The sequence below is a fragment of the Vigna angularis genome, chromosome 7, assembly GCF_016808095.1.
Source record: "Vigna angularis cultivar LongXiaoDou No.4 chromosome 7, ASM1680809v1, whole genome shotgun sequence".
Classification (NCBI taxonomy): domain Eukaryota; kingdom Viridiplantae; phylum Streptophyta; class Magnoliopsida; order Fabales; family Fabaceae; genus Vigna; species Vigna angularis.
The window spans coordinates 34,236,575-34,250,053 of NC_068976.1; the positions used below are offsets into that span (position 1 = coordinate 34,236,575).

A 13,479-nucleotide genomic window follows, 5' to 3' on the forward strand; every position below is an offset into this window, starting at 1 on the left:
TCACATCAGAATGTGTCTAAAAGAGATAACTAAAAACCTCAGATTCGTTGACAAACCTACTTCAATTAATGTAGTTATCAGAATCCAATATCATCATAAATTGTTGTAATTCAGTTCTTGACCCTCTCAATGATAATTGCGTTATACATTTGTTTAATCATTTTGACATTACGATCATCTATTTTTGCTCGTTTCTCTATCCGCACATCTCATTATTTTTCTTTACGTTCCTGCAAATTAGGTTTTAGAATATGAAAATCAACTTTAAAAAACATTTTCTTAACGTTTTAATACCAACAATTTTGGAAGAAAAGAAAAAGTAGGTCATAGGCTTGCAGTAGTTGTATTTACATGAGCACAAAAAACAGTAAGAAGTGAAGGACAAACATTTAAGCTAATTGTTCATTAGCTGCAAATATCCTTCGCTCCTCAAGTGCAAGCCTCTTTTGTAAGCGTTCTTGGTGCTCAGAAAATGCCCAAAATAAATCCCTCATAGTACTAGCTATCTTGAATTCTTTACTTCCTGAACGTACAACCTTCAAATTGTTCATCCTTCTTCTCTGTTTTTTCTGCAATATATTCTATAGAAGAAAACAATGAAAACACATAGCCTGTGAGGATTATTATTACCGTATTTAAACAACTTTCTGAAGTAAAATTCTGGACACAAACCTACCTCTGATATATGCACCAAGGCTCCTATTGATGCTTTAATATTTTCTAATCCCACTAGTTTTTCAAGTATCACCAAAGGCCTAAAAACGACAATGAATAGATTAATTTTAAAGAGTATAAAAACAGTTTTACTAAATCAGTCTATATAAAATTTTGTAAGAATTGATGGTTCAATTTAAAACAATTACTGCAAAAAAAAAAAAAAAAGAAATTGACAAGCCTGGTTTCAACGTTAAATTGAAACAACATAGTAACAATGAAAACCATAGTAGACATCAATATTTAAGAGCTAACATGTAGAATACCTGCCAGTTGAAGATATTATGATGCAGTTGGGATTATTCAAAAAGCCACACAGCTCTTGCAACTCTTTTTCAGAATGCACCATAATGGCTCCCCTATTATATACCTCCATTGACAAATTTGGAAAAATAAAGACTAGGACTGATAGAGAAGTATGTCTCCGTAAGAACTCTGTAACTGTAGATGGGCATAACTCCTTATCCATATTTGTAATCAATATCATACACACATTTTTCGGTCCCCCAAGATCCCTGTCTTCCATTCTTCGTTTGAGACAACTGACTATAAAAAAAAATTAAAATCAAATGAAATCCGAGGAAAAGGTAAGAGGATTCGTATTATGGAACATCCTTGTAAAAATATAAATAAGGTTGAGGGGGAGGAAAAAATGAGTGTGTGCTGGGTTGGGTTCACTGCCTAAGAAAAGAGTGTTATGGTTGCTCTTTGCTGTGAATAAGTGAACAAACAGAAAACAAGAGCGGTTTTCAAAGAAAAAAATGTAAGACAGAAGTAGGCATGCTTCAGAAAAAATGGTACTCGGTAAGCTTAAAGGAGAATGAGTGTAAATGCATTCCACAAAACTAATTTCTGCATTCCCAAAACAAATTTTAAGCAAAAAGGGAATCCAAATAGCAATTTCATTTTTATAACTCACTGAGATGTAACTCCAACAATATTACTATGTCAAATTGTACATGAATGCAATTCCAATAATTAGGTATAGTTTGCCTGGTCGAATAGATAAAATCAATCGATCCTAAATGTTGACATCTTAATTTGACAGCTATGGTTTACAATGTCCTGACAGAATTAGATGGACAATCAAATCAAAAGAGCCACAAATATCTTGATCGCAACAAAAAGGTTTTCGGAGTTGAACCTAAGTTTAGTCTACTTCTAGTGTTAACATCTACTATTACATCGGAACAAACCTTCAGGTAAACATGCATTGACAACAGACCGCCTAGCACATTGTGTTTCCTGTAAAGGCCGATACATTCGAGGATATAATATTAGAACCAGAACATGTCCAGTATCACTATTTTATATCTTTCTCAGCAAGCAAGCTCATAGAAAGAAATCACGGTTACATAGAGAGAGGCATGTACTACTTGCCTTTATCGTTCGTCCAAAATAAGTAATTTGACGAGCGGAGTTAGATCTGTTGTTGCAATACAGAACCATTCCAAAGCCAGAAGCTTCCTTTGGCATTAAAAAAGAAGAACAATTATCCAGAAATGAAGCCACTACAGGATCTAGCTCCCATCTAGGTGGAACGACACAAATGTTCTCAATTGATGTAGCAGTCAATTTTCTTGCATTTGGTCCATGCAACCAAAAAAGTATAAAAGTACACAAGCATTCTTCCTCTCCTGTTTTCCAAGAATGCTCACTTTCTTGCACCTATGGAAGCAGACACAATATCAAGCACAAATGTAAAACGGAAGCAATTTCAATCTAGAATATAAGAAAGTTTATTGTTATTTTCCGAACACTAATGGAGTGTCTGGTAGGTGAGAAATTGGCGGGGAAGGAAAGATGGAAACTATTTAGAGTGCCAGGAGAAGGAGAAATAAGGGGGAAATAATTTTAAAAGTTGTACCCAGCATGACTTATTTAGTTTCTGGTCTGTCATGGAAGTGAGGGTCAGGTAAAAGCCTAACTGTTAATAGCCGTAACATGGCTGAGCAAGAGTATCACGGCCCAAAGACCGGTGATGTGTTGGGACTCAGTAGGAATTGGGTCATTATGACATTTGACAACCCAACACACAAGCCGGGATGGACATAAAAATGTGAGATGTTTAGTTAGAGCAAAATGGGGAGGTTTCTAAGTAACCATAAAAATCACATGATTTGGGGATACCACGGTCGTAGATAAAGGGTATCAAGTATCCGTTCAGCAAGGGGGAGTAGCTGTTATTGAATATAAAACTAGGTATAAGACTAATCTCCCTAGTATCTAAAACACACATAGGGTAATATATTTATAATGAAGAATAATACAAGTATATATGGCAATCAAACATAAATATGATAAATATGGCAAATCTCACCTGTGTTTGGCTTAAAGTCTACTTCTTAACACATTCATTTGAATCTGTTGCGATAGGTTCTATTGTGTGAGTCAGTTTGTGTTTACCTTTTTTGGGTCCATTTTCATCACTTTATTCGGTCCAAATCTTTGTTTGAATCATTTGAATTTTGAATTCAAATTTTGTTGTCAAGTTTTGTTCATTGCTTATTTTGTCAGAAAATTCAAAAGTGTGCCTCTGATTTGACCTGGTTTATGTGATGATCTGTTTGAATGTTCAAGTGCATTCCATATGAGTTATGATAAGCCAATTTGGGAGCTCGGATGCATTCATTGAACAACAGATCCACTGTGTATATCCTGCTGTGAAATTTTGGTTCAATAAGTTGTTTGAAGCTAAATTCTGAATCTGTTTTGCGTTTAAATTCTGAGTTGGAATGCTTAGATGATTAGTAGCAAAGTGCAAACCCGAGAAGCAGTGATATGCTCAGCATAAGCTTGGTTGCCACTGTGAAATTCACAGCAGAAAACATTTGCAAGCAGTAGGCCGAACTGCATATTCCTTGTTTGAGTACTTTTGATTTGTTTTTACTCATTTCAGCATTAGATCATTGCTGGAATTCTGTTTAATCAATCTTAGAGTCATTGCAAACCTTTTCTTCACTTTCTAAACTGCAGAATTAAGTTGTCTAAGTTCTTGTTATTCACTGTTTTGGTCAAAAACGAAATTAAGGCACATGAGTTGTGATAGGGTATAAGGTGGGAGGTAATGAGAAGGAGAAGAAAGGTAGGAGGGAAGTGAGGCCAAACGGTATTGACCGTAAAGGCCGAACGGTGGAAGGCATGGAGAGGTTAGGCCGAACGGTGGACAACGGAGAGCGACCAGGCCGAACGGTGGGAGGCGGGGAGCGACCAGACCGAACGGTGGAAAGTAGAAAGAATATTCAGTATAAGTTAATTAGAGTAAATAAATATAGTATATGTTAATTAGAGTAAATAAATATAAATATATATTCAAGGAAATATTCAATATAAGATATTTATAATTAAGGATATATGCTAGGATAATATATGGGGAGATATTTATACTATATATATAGGGATATTTATATTAAATGCAGATATATTCTAAGGAAATATTTAATAAGAGATGTGCGGGAAATAATTAGTATAAATAAAGGGAAAAGTCTAGGGTTAAAGGTATGCTTTTGATTATTGAGTTTTGTGACAGACATTATTGTCTTGTGAGGGAGGTTATGCTCCCAAAGTAATTGAAGGAGGTTATGCTCCCAATTATTGTTTACCCTTGTTTATTCAGATATTACCATCAATAAAAGAGATTCATTCATCTATTGTCATTCGCTTATTGTTTTGCTACGTGTGTGAGAGTGTGAAAGGTTGTATTTGGCTAGCTTACATACTCAGGTACGTAACAAGTTGAGTAAATCAGATAAAGAAAAGGCAAATCTGAAAGAAAAAGAATGAATTGAACATGTGAATTTGAGTAAAAGCCTATGGAATTGTGCAAACTGACTTTGAGTGATTATAACTAGCATAAATAAACTTGCTCGAGTGGATTTCATGATGCAATTGTGTCCAGAATTGAAAATGAAAAAAATAGCTATTGGACAAGTCCAATTTGCATATGAAACTTGAGGCGCTCTCCCATACACTATCTCAAACGGACTACACTTCGCTGCTCCCTGGTAGTTAGTATTGTACCAATACTCCGCCCAAGACAGCACTGCACTCCAACGCCTTGGTTGCTCCAAGTAGAAACATCTTAGGTATCCTTCCAAAATTTTATTCAGCACCTCTGTCTGGCCATCAGACTCTGTATGATACGTAGTGCTCATTTGCAGCTCCGACCCTTGCAACCTGAAGAGTTCCTTCCAAAACAGACTCAAAAATAAGGGATCTCGGTCACTGACTATCGTGACGGGCACCCCATGCAGCCGAACGATCTCCCTTGCAAACACCTCTGCCACCGTTCGAGTTGTGTAGGGATGTTTCAAAGGAAGGAAGTGCCTATATTTGCTAAGACAATCAACCACTACCAACACAGCGTCATGGCCTCGCGACTTATGCTGTTGGCAAACCAAACAGTTGGCCACAAAATCAATAATAGATTTCTTCGTCGTATGAAACTCAGCTGAGTTTAGCGATCCAAGTTGAATGGGATGACAACACGAGTCTCCCCTTATAGTGTAGCCTGTCGTTCTCCAGAGTGAAAGAGGGGTGCGAATTTGGGTCTGCTCTAAGGTCTTCTATCACCTTCCTTAATGTTCCATCTTCCTTGACTTCTCTCAAGATATCCTGGAAATCTTGCCAGTAAGGTCGTGCTACCACCCTTATTTCTTTTTCCCCTTCTCCTTTATCCTCCTTCTTACGTGATAGAGCATATGCTACCTTATTGGCTACCCCAGATTTATACACAATTTCAAAATCATACCCCAACAACTTTGCAATCCAGTTCTGTTGGTTCTGTGTGGTTATCCTCTGCTCCAGAAGATACCTCAGAGTTCTCTGGTCAGCATGTACAATAAACTTTTGACCAATGAGATAGCGCCTTCAATGCTGAATGGTCGTCACCAATGCCATAAGCTCCTTCTCATAAATTGATTTGCTCAAAGACCCTTCCGATGGAGCCTTGCTGAAAAAGGCAATAGGCCTTCTATTTCTGTGTGAGGACAACGCCTACTCCTCCCCCTGACGCGTCACATTCAATGTGGAAGGGTTGGCTAAAATCGGGCAAGGCCAAAACTGGTGCAGTGGTTATGGCTTCCTTGAGTCTGGTCATGGCTGCACTAACTTGGGTTGTCCATGCAAACTGCCCCTTTTTCAACAACTTTGTTAGAGGCTTCGCCACCTTTCCATAATTGCTTACGAAACGCCTATAATACCCTGTGAGGCCAAGAAATCCTCTCAAAGCCTTGAGGGTCCGTGGTTCTTCCCATTCTAAGATTGCGTCCACTTTGTCAGGGTCCATCTCTACTCCTTTCTCTGAAATTAAATGTCCCAGATATCTAATCTGCATCTTTCCAAATTCACATTTCTTCCTATTGGACAACCACTGATTCTGTCTCAAAATGCCCATTACCTTACCCAGATGCTCAAGATGTTCCTCCCATAACTGGCTTATAAATCAAAATATCATCGAAGAAGACTAACACGAATTTCCTAAGGTATAACTTCAACAACTCGTTCATAGCACTTTGAAACGTGGCTGGCGCGTTAGTGAGGCTGAAAGGCATCACCAAGAACTCATAATGTCCTTGATGAGTTCTAAAGGCTGTCTTTTGTATATCCTCCTTTCCCATTCGAATCTGGTGATAGCCAGCCTTGAGGTCTACCTTGGAGAAATACTTCGCCCAACTAGATTGCATCTCATTCTGTTCGATTTCTCATTCTTCGTCAACTCCTTCTCTCATTCCCCTCCGATTCTCGTTGACAGACACTTGCCTTCCATCCGAATTTCCCTCAAGTTTCTAGTTTTCCTTCCAAGAATTCGCATCACTTCTTGTAATTCTTGGCGCATCGCCGTTGTCTCCGCCTTCAATCCGTCCATCACGATCTCTATGGCCTCCATTTGCCCTTCAACAACGTTCAACTGCCCTTCTACTCTGCCTCCTAACGCACTCAATTTCCCCTTCAGAACACCTCTCTCTCTCCCAAATGATCTGGCAGGTCGGACCAATTGAAAGGTTTCTGAATATGAAACCTATCTAACTTCAAGCACACACTGACAAGAATTCAATTGGCAAAAAAAAATGAGTTTTTGTATTGCTATTCAAACAATGTACGCATATTGCAACTGTCAGGGAGCCTAATCCCCCTCCACAGGACAATGTTCCTGTCTTTACAAAAGAATTCAAAACTAACTCCTTAACAGAAGTACAACAACTCTATTTATATGAGCTTATTCCCGCTCCTCCCTAACTATTATTACAGTTATGCTTCTAAACATTTCCCTGCTACCCCCCTAACTCTTCCTTCTCCTCTCATAAAGTTGCCATACTCTATCAAGTTGTTTGCTATTCAAATGCTAATTGGGCACAATCTCCTTCTAATAGAAGATCTACCTCCGGATATTGGTCTCCATTGGTGGTAACTTGATTTCTTAGAAGACCAAGAAACAAAGTATTGTGGCAAGATCTAGTGCAAAAGAAGAATATAGCTCTATGGCCTCAGTCACTTGTGAACTTGTTTGGCTTAAGCAATTGCTTAAAGAGTTACAATTTGGAGATGTCACTCAAGTGACACTTATATATGTGACAATCAGGTGGCTCTTCGTATCAGTTATAATCTTGTCTTTCATGAGAGGACCAAACACATTGAGATTGACTATCATTTCATTCAAGAGAAATTAGCAAATATTGAGACTCAATTAATCAATTAGCAAATATTTTTACTAAGTCTTAAAGAACCGAGAATTGAATATATTTGTAACAAGTTTGGTACATACAAATTATATGCAACAGCTTGAGAAGGAGTATTAGATATATTGTGTTTTATGTTAATTACGGAAACATAGACATTTGATATTGTTTGATATTGGTAGATTTGTTGATATTGTTGTTTGTAACAATATCTTCTATTTAACATATTTATGTTTGGTTGTTATATATACTTATATCATTCTTCATTATAAATATATTACTCTATGTGTATTTTAGACACAAGGGAAAATAATCCTATACCTAGTTTTTGTCTATAACAACTGAAATGGAACATGAAGCCTCGGGAGATTGTTATGCCACATGTGCAAATGAAGAATTCTGTGTCAATTATTCTAGATGTGACAAGCTGGGGCAAGGGGTAGGAACTTGATTATTCTAGATAAAGGCAACTTTTAGTAGTTGTGAACTATGAACATATCAATCACATAGATGGCTAGAATTATGCTTGTTAGGTTTTTTGGCAACATGAAATATAAGAATGTATATGTTTTTATTCTCATCAATTCAAACAACCCCAAAATATGAGTTTCCCCTCTTTTTATATCTTCATCTACCAACTAGTTTCATTGCTACAAGAATCCTTTGATCCATTTCACCCTCCAACTCTAAAGAAAATAACATAAAACCTTCTCACAAATAAAGAAAAAATCATGCATTACAATTTCTCAAATGAGAAACGAAAAACCTCACACATGAAAATCCAAACATACTAGATGAAAAGAAACATTTAGGATCATGTGATATGGAGCTAATAATAGATTGTTTGTTAAGAAGTGGATTTTAAGCGCAACCCTACAAAACCGGCTTGTAAGGTAAGGTTTGCATCCACTTATATACTCTAAATTGATCATATCTCTAGTCGATGTAGGACTTCCAACACACCCTCCTCACACCGAGGTATATGCATCTCGAGTTAATCCTAAACTCTCATAAAGATATATTTAAGGAGAGAACGGAAATTGATTTGAAGGACAAGCGGAAGAATATGGCGCGGTATGGGTGCAAATAAATCGTAGAGGTTCAATTTATTTTTATTAGAGTTGATTCACATTGTAATTAAAACGGGCAAAATCATAGAAAATTAGTCAATAAACTTTTAGGATTATTAGCTTTTGTAGAAGGAAGTGTAGTCAATATTTGTTGGTAAATGCAAATTCTCAATCGTAACACTACTACACTTCTGAACTCCACCTTCTTGCTTTTCTCCTTTTTAATGCCTGTTGCTTTATAGGTCTTAAATGGAAAAAGTTTCTCCTCTTGGGACTAGGCAAATTATCTACCTGCACAATTTGTTGTTCTACCCTCCGGGCCATCTATGGAATCCCACTCAAAAGCACGAGCGGTACTTTTTTTGACCATCAAACTAGGCCTGTGGTCACAATTCTAAAGGATAAAAGCCTGACCATTTTCCACTAGATCAGCCTCATATCATTTATACCATGTGATAGGTTCCTAAATTGGGAACCTAATCAAGTACTCTCTTTCTCACCAAAAGACACAAGATAGGGAAAAACTGAATATTATTCACAGTAGTGTATCTGTAAAGAAAGAATCCAGAGTGGGTACCGGAGTGGCCAATTGTCGTCCTTCTTCTTCACCAGAATGACAGGACTCGAATAGGGGTTGTGGCTTGGTCGGATCACCCCCGATCGGAGTATCTCGGCGACCTGCTGTTCTATTTCTCCTTTCATCACGTGTGGGTACCGATAGGGCCTCACGTTGATGGGATGTACCCCCTCTTTTAGCGGTATATGATGCACCATCCCTCTACTAGGTGGCAGCCCCGTAGGCTCCGAGAACACCACGTCATGCTGGCCCAACAACAACTTCATCTCTTACTTTTGCTTGTCGGTGAGGCCCAAATAATTCTGAGTACTTCCCCTGGATTCCAGTGAGCCCAATTCCCATACCATTAGCCAAGCTTCTACTTTATCCATTTTTAATAAGGCCCTGGGTCCCACCACTTTCTGTTCCAACTTCCGCCAATCCACCGTCACCTTTCCTAGTTTCTCCAACCACTCCACCCCAAGGATTACCTCCACTTCTCCGAGCTCGAACAGGTAAAATCATTCGACAATTTCTGCATCTCCCAACTCCAAAGCCACCTGCTCACAGCAACCGCTGATTCTCTTCTTTTGTTCGTCCCCCAGGCTTACAATATAAGGTTGGGTCTCCACTACCGCCATCTCTAGTTCCTCCACCACCCTTCGACTGATAAAGTTGTGGCTCGCGCCACTGTCAATCAAAACCAGCACCTCTCGTTGTCTTATTCGTCCCCGTAACTTTTTCATTTTAGGAGACGTGAGACCGCCGGCGGACAGCGCCGATAGCTCCATCGTGGCAATATTCATCTCGGTTCCTACCTCGCCTTCAGTCTCTTCCTCCTCTTCCGCCAAGATTAGCATCCTTAAACCCTTCTCTGGGCACGGGGCTGAAAGGTCCGCCGCACCTAAAACATCTCCCCTCCTCTCTGTGTTTGACATACTCCGAGTATGGTAGATTGCGGACATTCTTCTCTCTCCCGTCGCTGTTGGCTCTCACGTTACTTCCCCCCTGGGTCGCGTCTTTCTTTACAGACCCGATACTCTCCGCCGGCCCTCCTAGAACCGTTGTATCGCGATTTGATTCCGCACGCACCACTGATCCTGTCGTTTTCCCCAAGGAACTTTGATTCTTGGACACCCATCCTCCTCCCGCCTTCGAAGTCGAACACAACTTTTCCACATCGCGCGCAACTCGCATGGCAGTCATTCAGGTGGGTCATGCGGCCTGACATGATCGCCCACCTCTTCCCGTAGGCCCGCCATGAAGTAACCCATAATGCGCTCCTCGGGTATCTTGGTTGTTTGCCCAACCAATACTTCGAATTCGCGAATATACTCCTCCACCGGCCCCGCCTGTTTTATGGTCGACAGCCTCTCATAAACCGTCCCTCGTGTTCCTCCCCCGAATCGTATTCCCAAAGCCCTCTTCAATCCATCCCAAGAATGGTTCTTGGTTTTCTCCCGCCAAAATCGGAACCAACTTCCAGTGTAACCCTCCATACTAATAAAACCAAATTGTAGCTTCTCGTCTTCAGCCACCCTCTGGACCTCGAAAAACTTCTCTGCTCTGCCTATCCAACTCCATGGTTCGCCCCCTTCAAACACGGGCAACTCGACCCGTTTCCTCCAATTGACCATTCCTTCTTGGTTACCTTCTCCTCTTCTTCCCCTTTCGCCGACGGGTCACTTAAGATTGAAACTGTAAAATAATTCTAAAGAGCTTAATTGATCCCTCTCACAATCTTCTATTTATAAGAATAAATTGATACACAAGTACATGATAAATAGGGTAACTCTAGACACAATATAATCATGATAAATAGGGTAATCCTAGACACAATATAATCATGATAAATAGGGTAACCCTTACAAGACCATAAGAAGAATGTTATTATTACATTACCCATCACACTCTTCATTACATGTAGAATTTATCCGTATCTCACTCAAAAATAAAGAGTAAATATAAATGGGTCTTATCTCTAGTCGATGTAGAACTTCCAACATCTCCTCTTCACGAGGTATATACATCTCGAGTTAATCCTAAATTCTCACAAAGATATATTTGAGGAAATAACAGAAGTTGATTTGAAGGACAAGTTGAGGAATATGGCATGGTATGGGTGTAAATAAATCGTAGAGGTTAAGTTTATTTTGATTAAAGTTGAATGACATTGTAACTAGAACAGGAAAAATCATGGAAAATTACTCAATAGACTTTTAGAATTATTAGCTTTTGTAGAAGAAAATGTAGTCAATAGTTGTTGGTAAATGCAAATTCTCAATCGTAACACTGCTACAATTCTGAACTTCACCTTCTTACTTTTCTCCTTTTTAATGTCTGTTGGTTTATAGGTCTTAAATGGAAAGTTTTCTTCTCTTGGGACTAGGAAAATAAATCTACCTGCATAGTTTGATGTTCTACCCTCCGGGCCATTTATGGAATCCCACTCATAAGCATGTGCGGTACTATTTTTTTCATCAAACTAGGCCTGTGGTCACAATTATGACGGATAGAAGCCTGACCGTTTTCCACTAGATCAACCTCATATCATTTATACCATGTGGTCAACATAGATTTAATTTGTCCAGTCCCAAGAGGAGAAAATTTTCTCCGTTGAAGACCTATAAACCGATAAACAACAAATATTGATAGGATAGGCTCTAACTTAGCTCTGATACCACGTTAAGAAAGGGACTTTAAGCGTTACTCAAACTCACAAAATCGACTTATGAGGTGAGATTTGCACCCACTTATATACTCTAAATTATTTTTTAATAATAATAATATGTTGTTTAAGAAGGCTTAAACACCACATTCTTCTTAATTTTTACAAACTACACTTTCTTCTACAAAAGCTAATAATCCTAAAAGTTTATTGATTAATTTTTCATGATTTTGCCCGTTCTAGTTACAATGTCATTAGCTTTAATCAAAATAAACTTAACATCTATGATTTATTTCCACCCATATCGCGCCATATTCCTTCACTTATCCTTCACATCAACTTTCGTTCTCTCCTCAAGTATATCTTTGTGAGAATTTAGAATTAACTCGAGATGTATATACCTCGACTTGAGGGAGGTGTATTGCATTTCTTACATCAACTATAAATATGGTCAATTTAAAGTATAGAAGTGGGTGCAAACATTTCCGTACAAGCCGGTTTTTTAGGAATTGAGTTAGACTTAAACTTCTTTTGCTAACATTGTTCTTACAAGACCATAAGAAGAATGGTATTATTACTTTACCCATTACACTCTTCATTATATGTAGAAATTATCCGTATCTCACTCAAAAAGAAAGAGTAAATATACAATTTAAAATCAAAATGGGAAACCTATGTTGATTTTGTCCTTGAAAGTTTCTTTCTACACTCTGCACAAGTTAGTCTCGAAATCAGTAAACTTATATGACATTCTCTAGCAATTTAATCTCCCAGCCCTTTACCAAAATTAATTTAGTATTCCAATCAGTCAACTTCATGAAAATTTAGGCTTGAAATTTGCTTTGGACTACATTCAGACATGGCCCAACACAACATGTTCGGTTGATGAGTCATCTGATAGGATCGTGTCACTAATGCCAAAATGGCTTACCTTATGGCTTCAGACGTCTATTATCACTCACCAAAAACTCATTACAAATCTAATGTTATAGTAGTAGTAAACTAAATTCAATTAATTTTGCAAAAGTAAATGAACTGTAGAGTTAAATTTTTTTAATAACCCAGAATTGCATATTCCAAGAACTAAAAGTGGATTTAAACATAAAAGGTGAGTATCAAATGGCTCAAGATAAAACAGAGTAAACAATGACTGACCCCATCGACAACGGCGTCGTAAAAGCGAATGTCTTCATTATTGAAGGAATGACAAGCACAAACCCTAGTTCCAGGAGTGAGTAAACCACACTCTTCATCTTGAAGCTGTTTGGAGAGGGGTCTGAAACGACGCTTAAAGGCTTCGAGGTCCTTCGAGTTTTGAAAATATGAAAACGGAAACACGACGTCGTTTCCAGGAGGAAAACCCAAGAACTTCACCGTAAGAGTATCTCCATGGAACAAAACGCAAACCGTATACCATGCATCATCTTCGTAAGCTCTAAACTCCGTAGAGTAATTGATTACGGGAGTCACAATCCTTCTCGTCAGCATTTTTTATTCTCCTGTCACTTCTTTTTCTTCCGTCAAGTTTCCTAATTTTTATATGCCATTTAGAAAATGTTTGATTTTCTTTTCTCAGATAGTTATTTTATTATTGTATATTAATATTAAAATATAATATTTATCTTATTTCTGTCACAGTAAATGTAATCTGGGCTGTTGCTGCAGCGACTCCTAACATATCTAGTTGTCCGCGACTTGTTTTAAGAATTCATAGAAGTAAAACAAATTTAAGACCTTCTTATTTACTAATAAAATAATTCATATTTAAAAAGAAATTTGAATTTTTTTTTATGA

General features: G+C 38.1%; 1 protein-coding gene across 1 annotated transcript; it reads right to left on the bottom strand.

The window, feature by feature from the left end:
• Positions 1 to 240: 240 nt before the first annotated feature.
• LOC128197944 (uncharacterized) lies at positions 241 to 13,219 on the bottom strand. The gene is made up of 6 exons (XM_052880873.1): positions 12,841 to 13,219; positions 2,095 to 2,382; positions 1,911 to 1,959; positions 981 to 1,260; positions 677 to 755; positions 241 to 581 (listed from the first exon to the last, which is right to left on the bottom strand). The coding sequence occupies exons 1-6, from the start codon at positions 13,171 to 13,173 to the stop codon at positions 390 to 392; spliced, it is 1,221 nt and encodes a 406-aa protein (XP_052736833.1). The 5' UTR covers positions 13,174 to 13,219; the 3' UTR covers positions 241 to 389.
• Between the last annotated feature and the right edge of the window lie 260 nt (positions 13,220 to 13,479).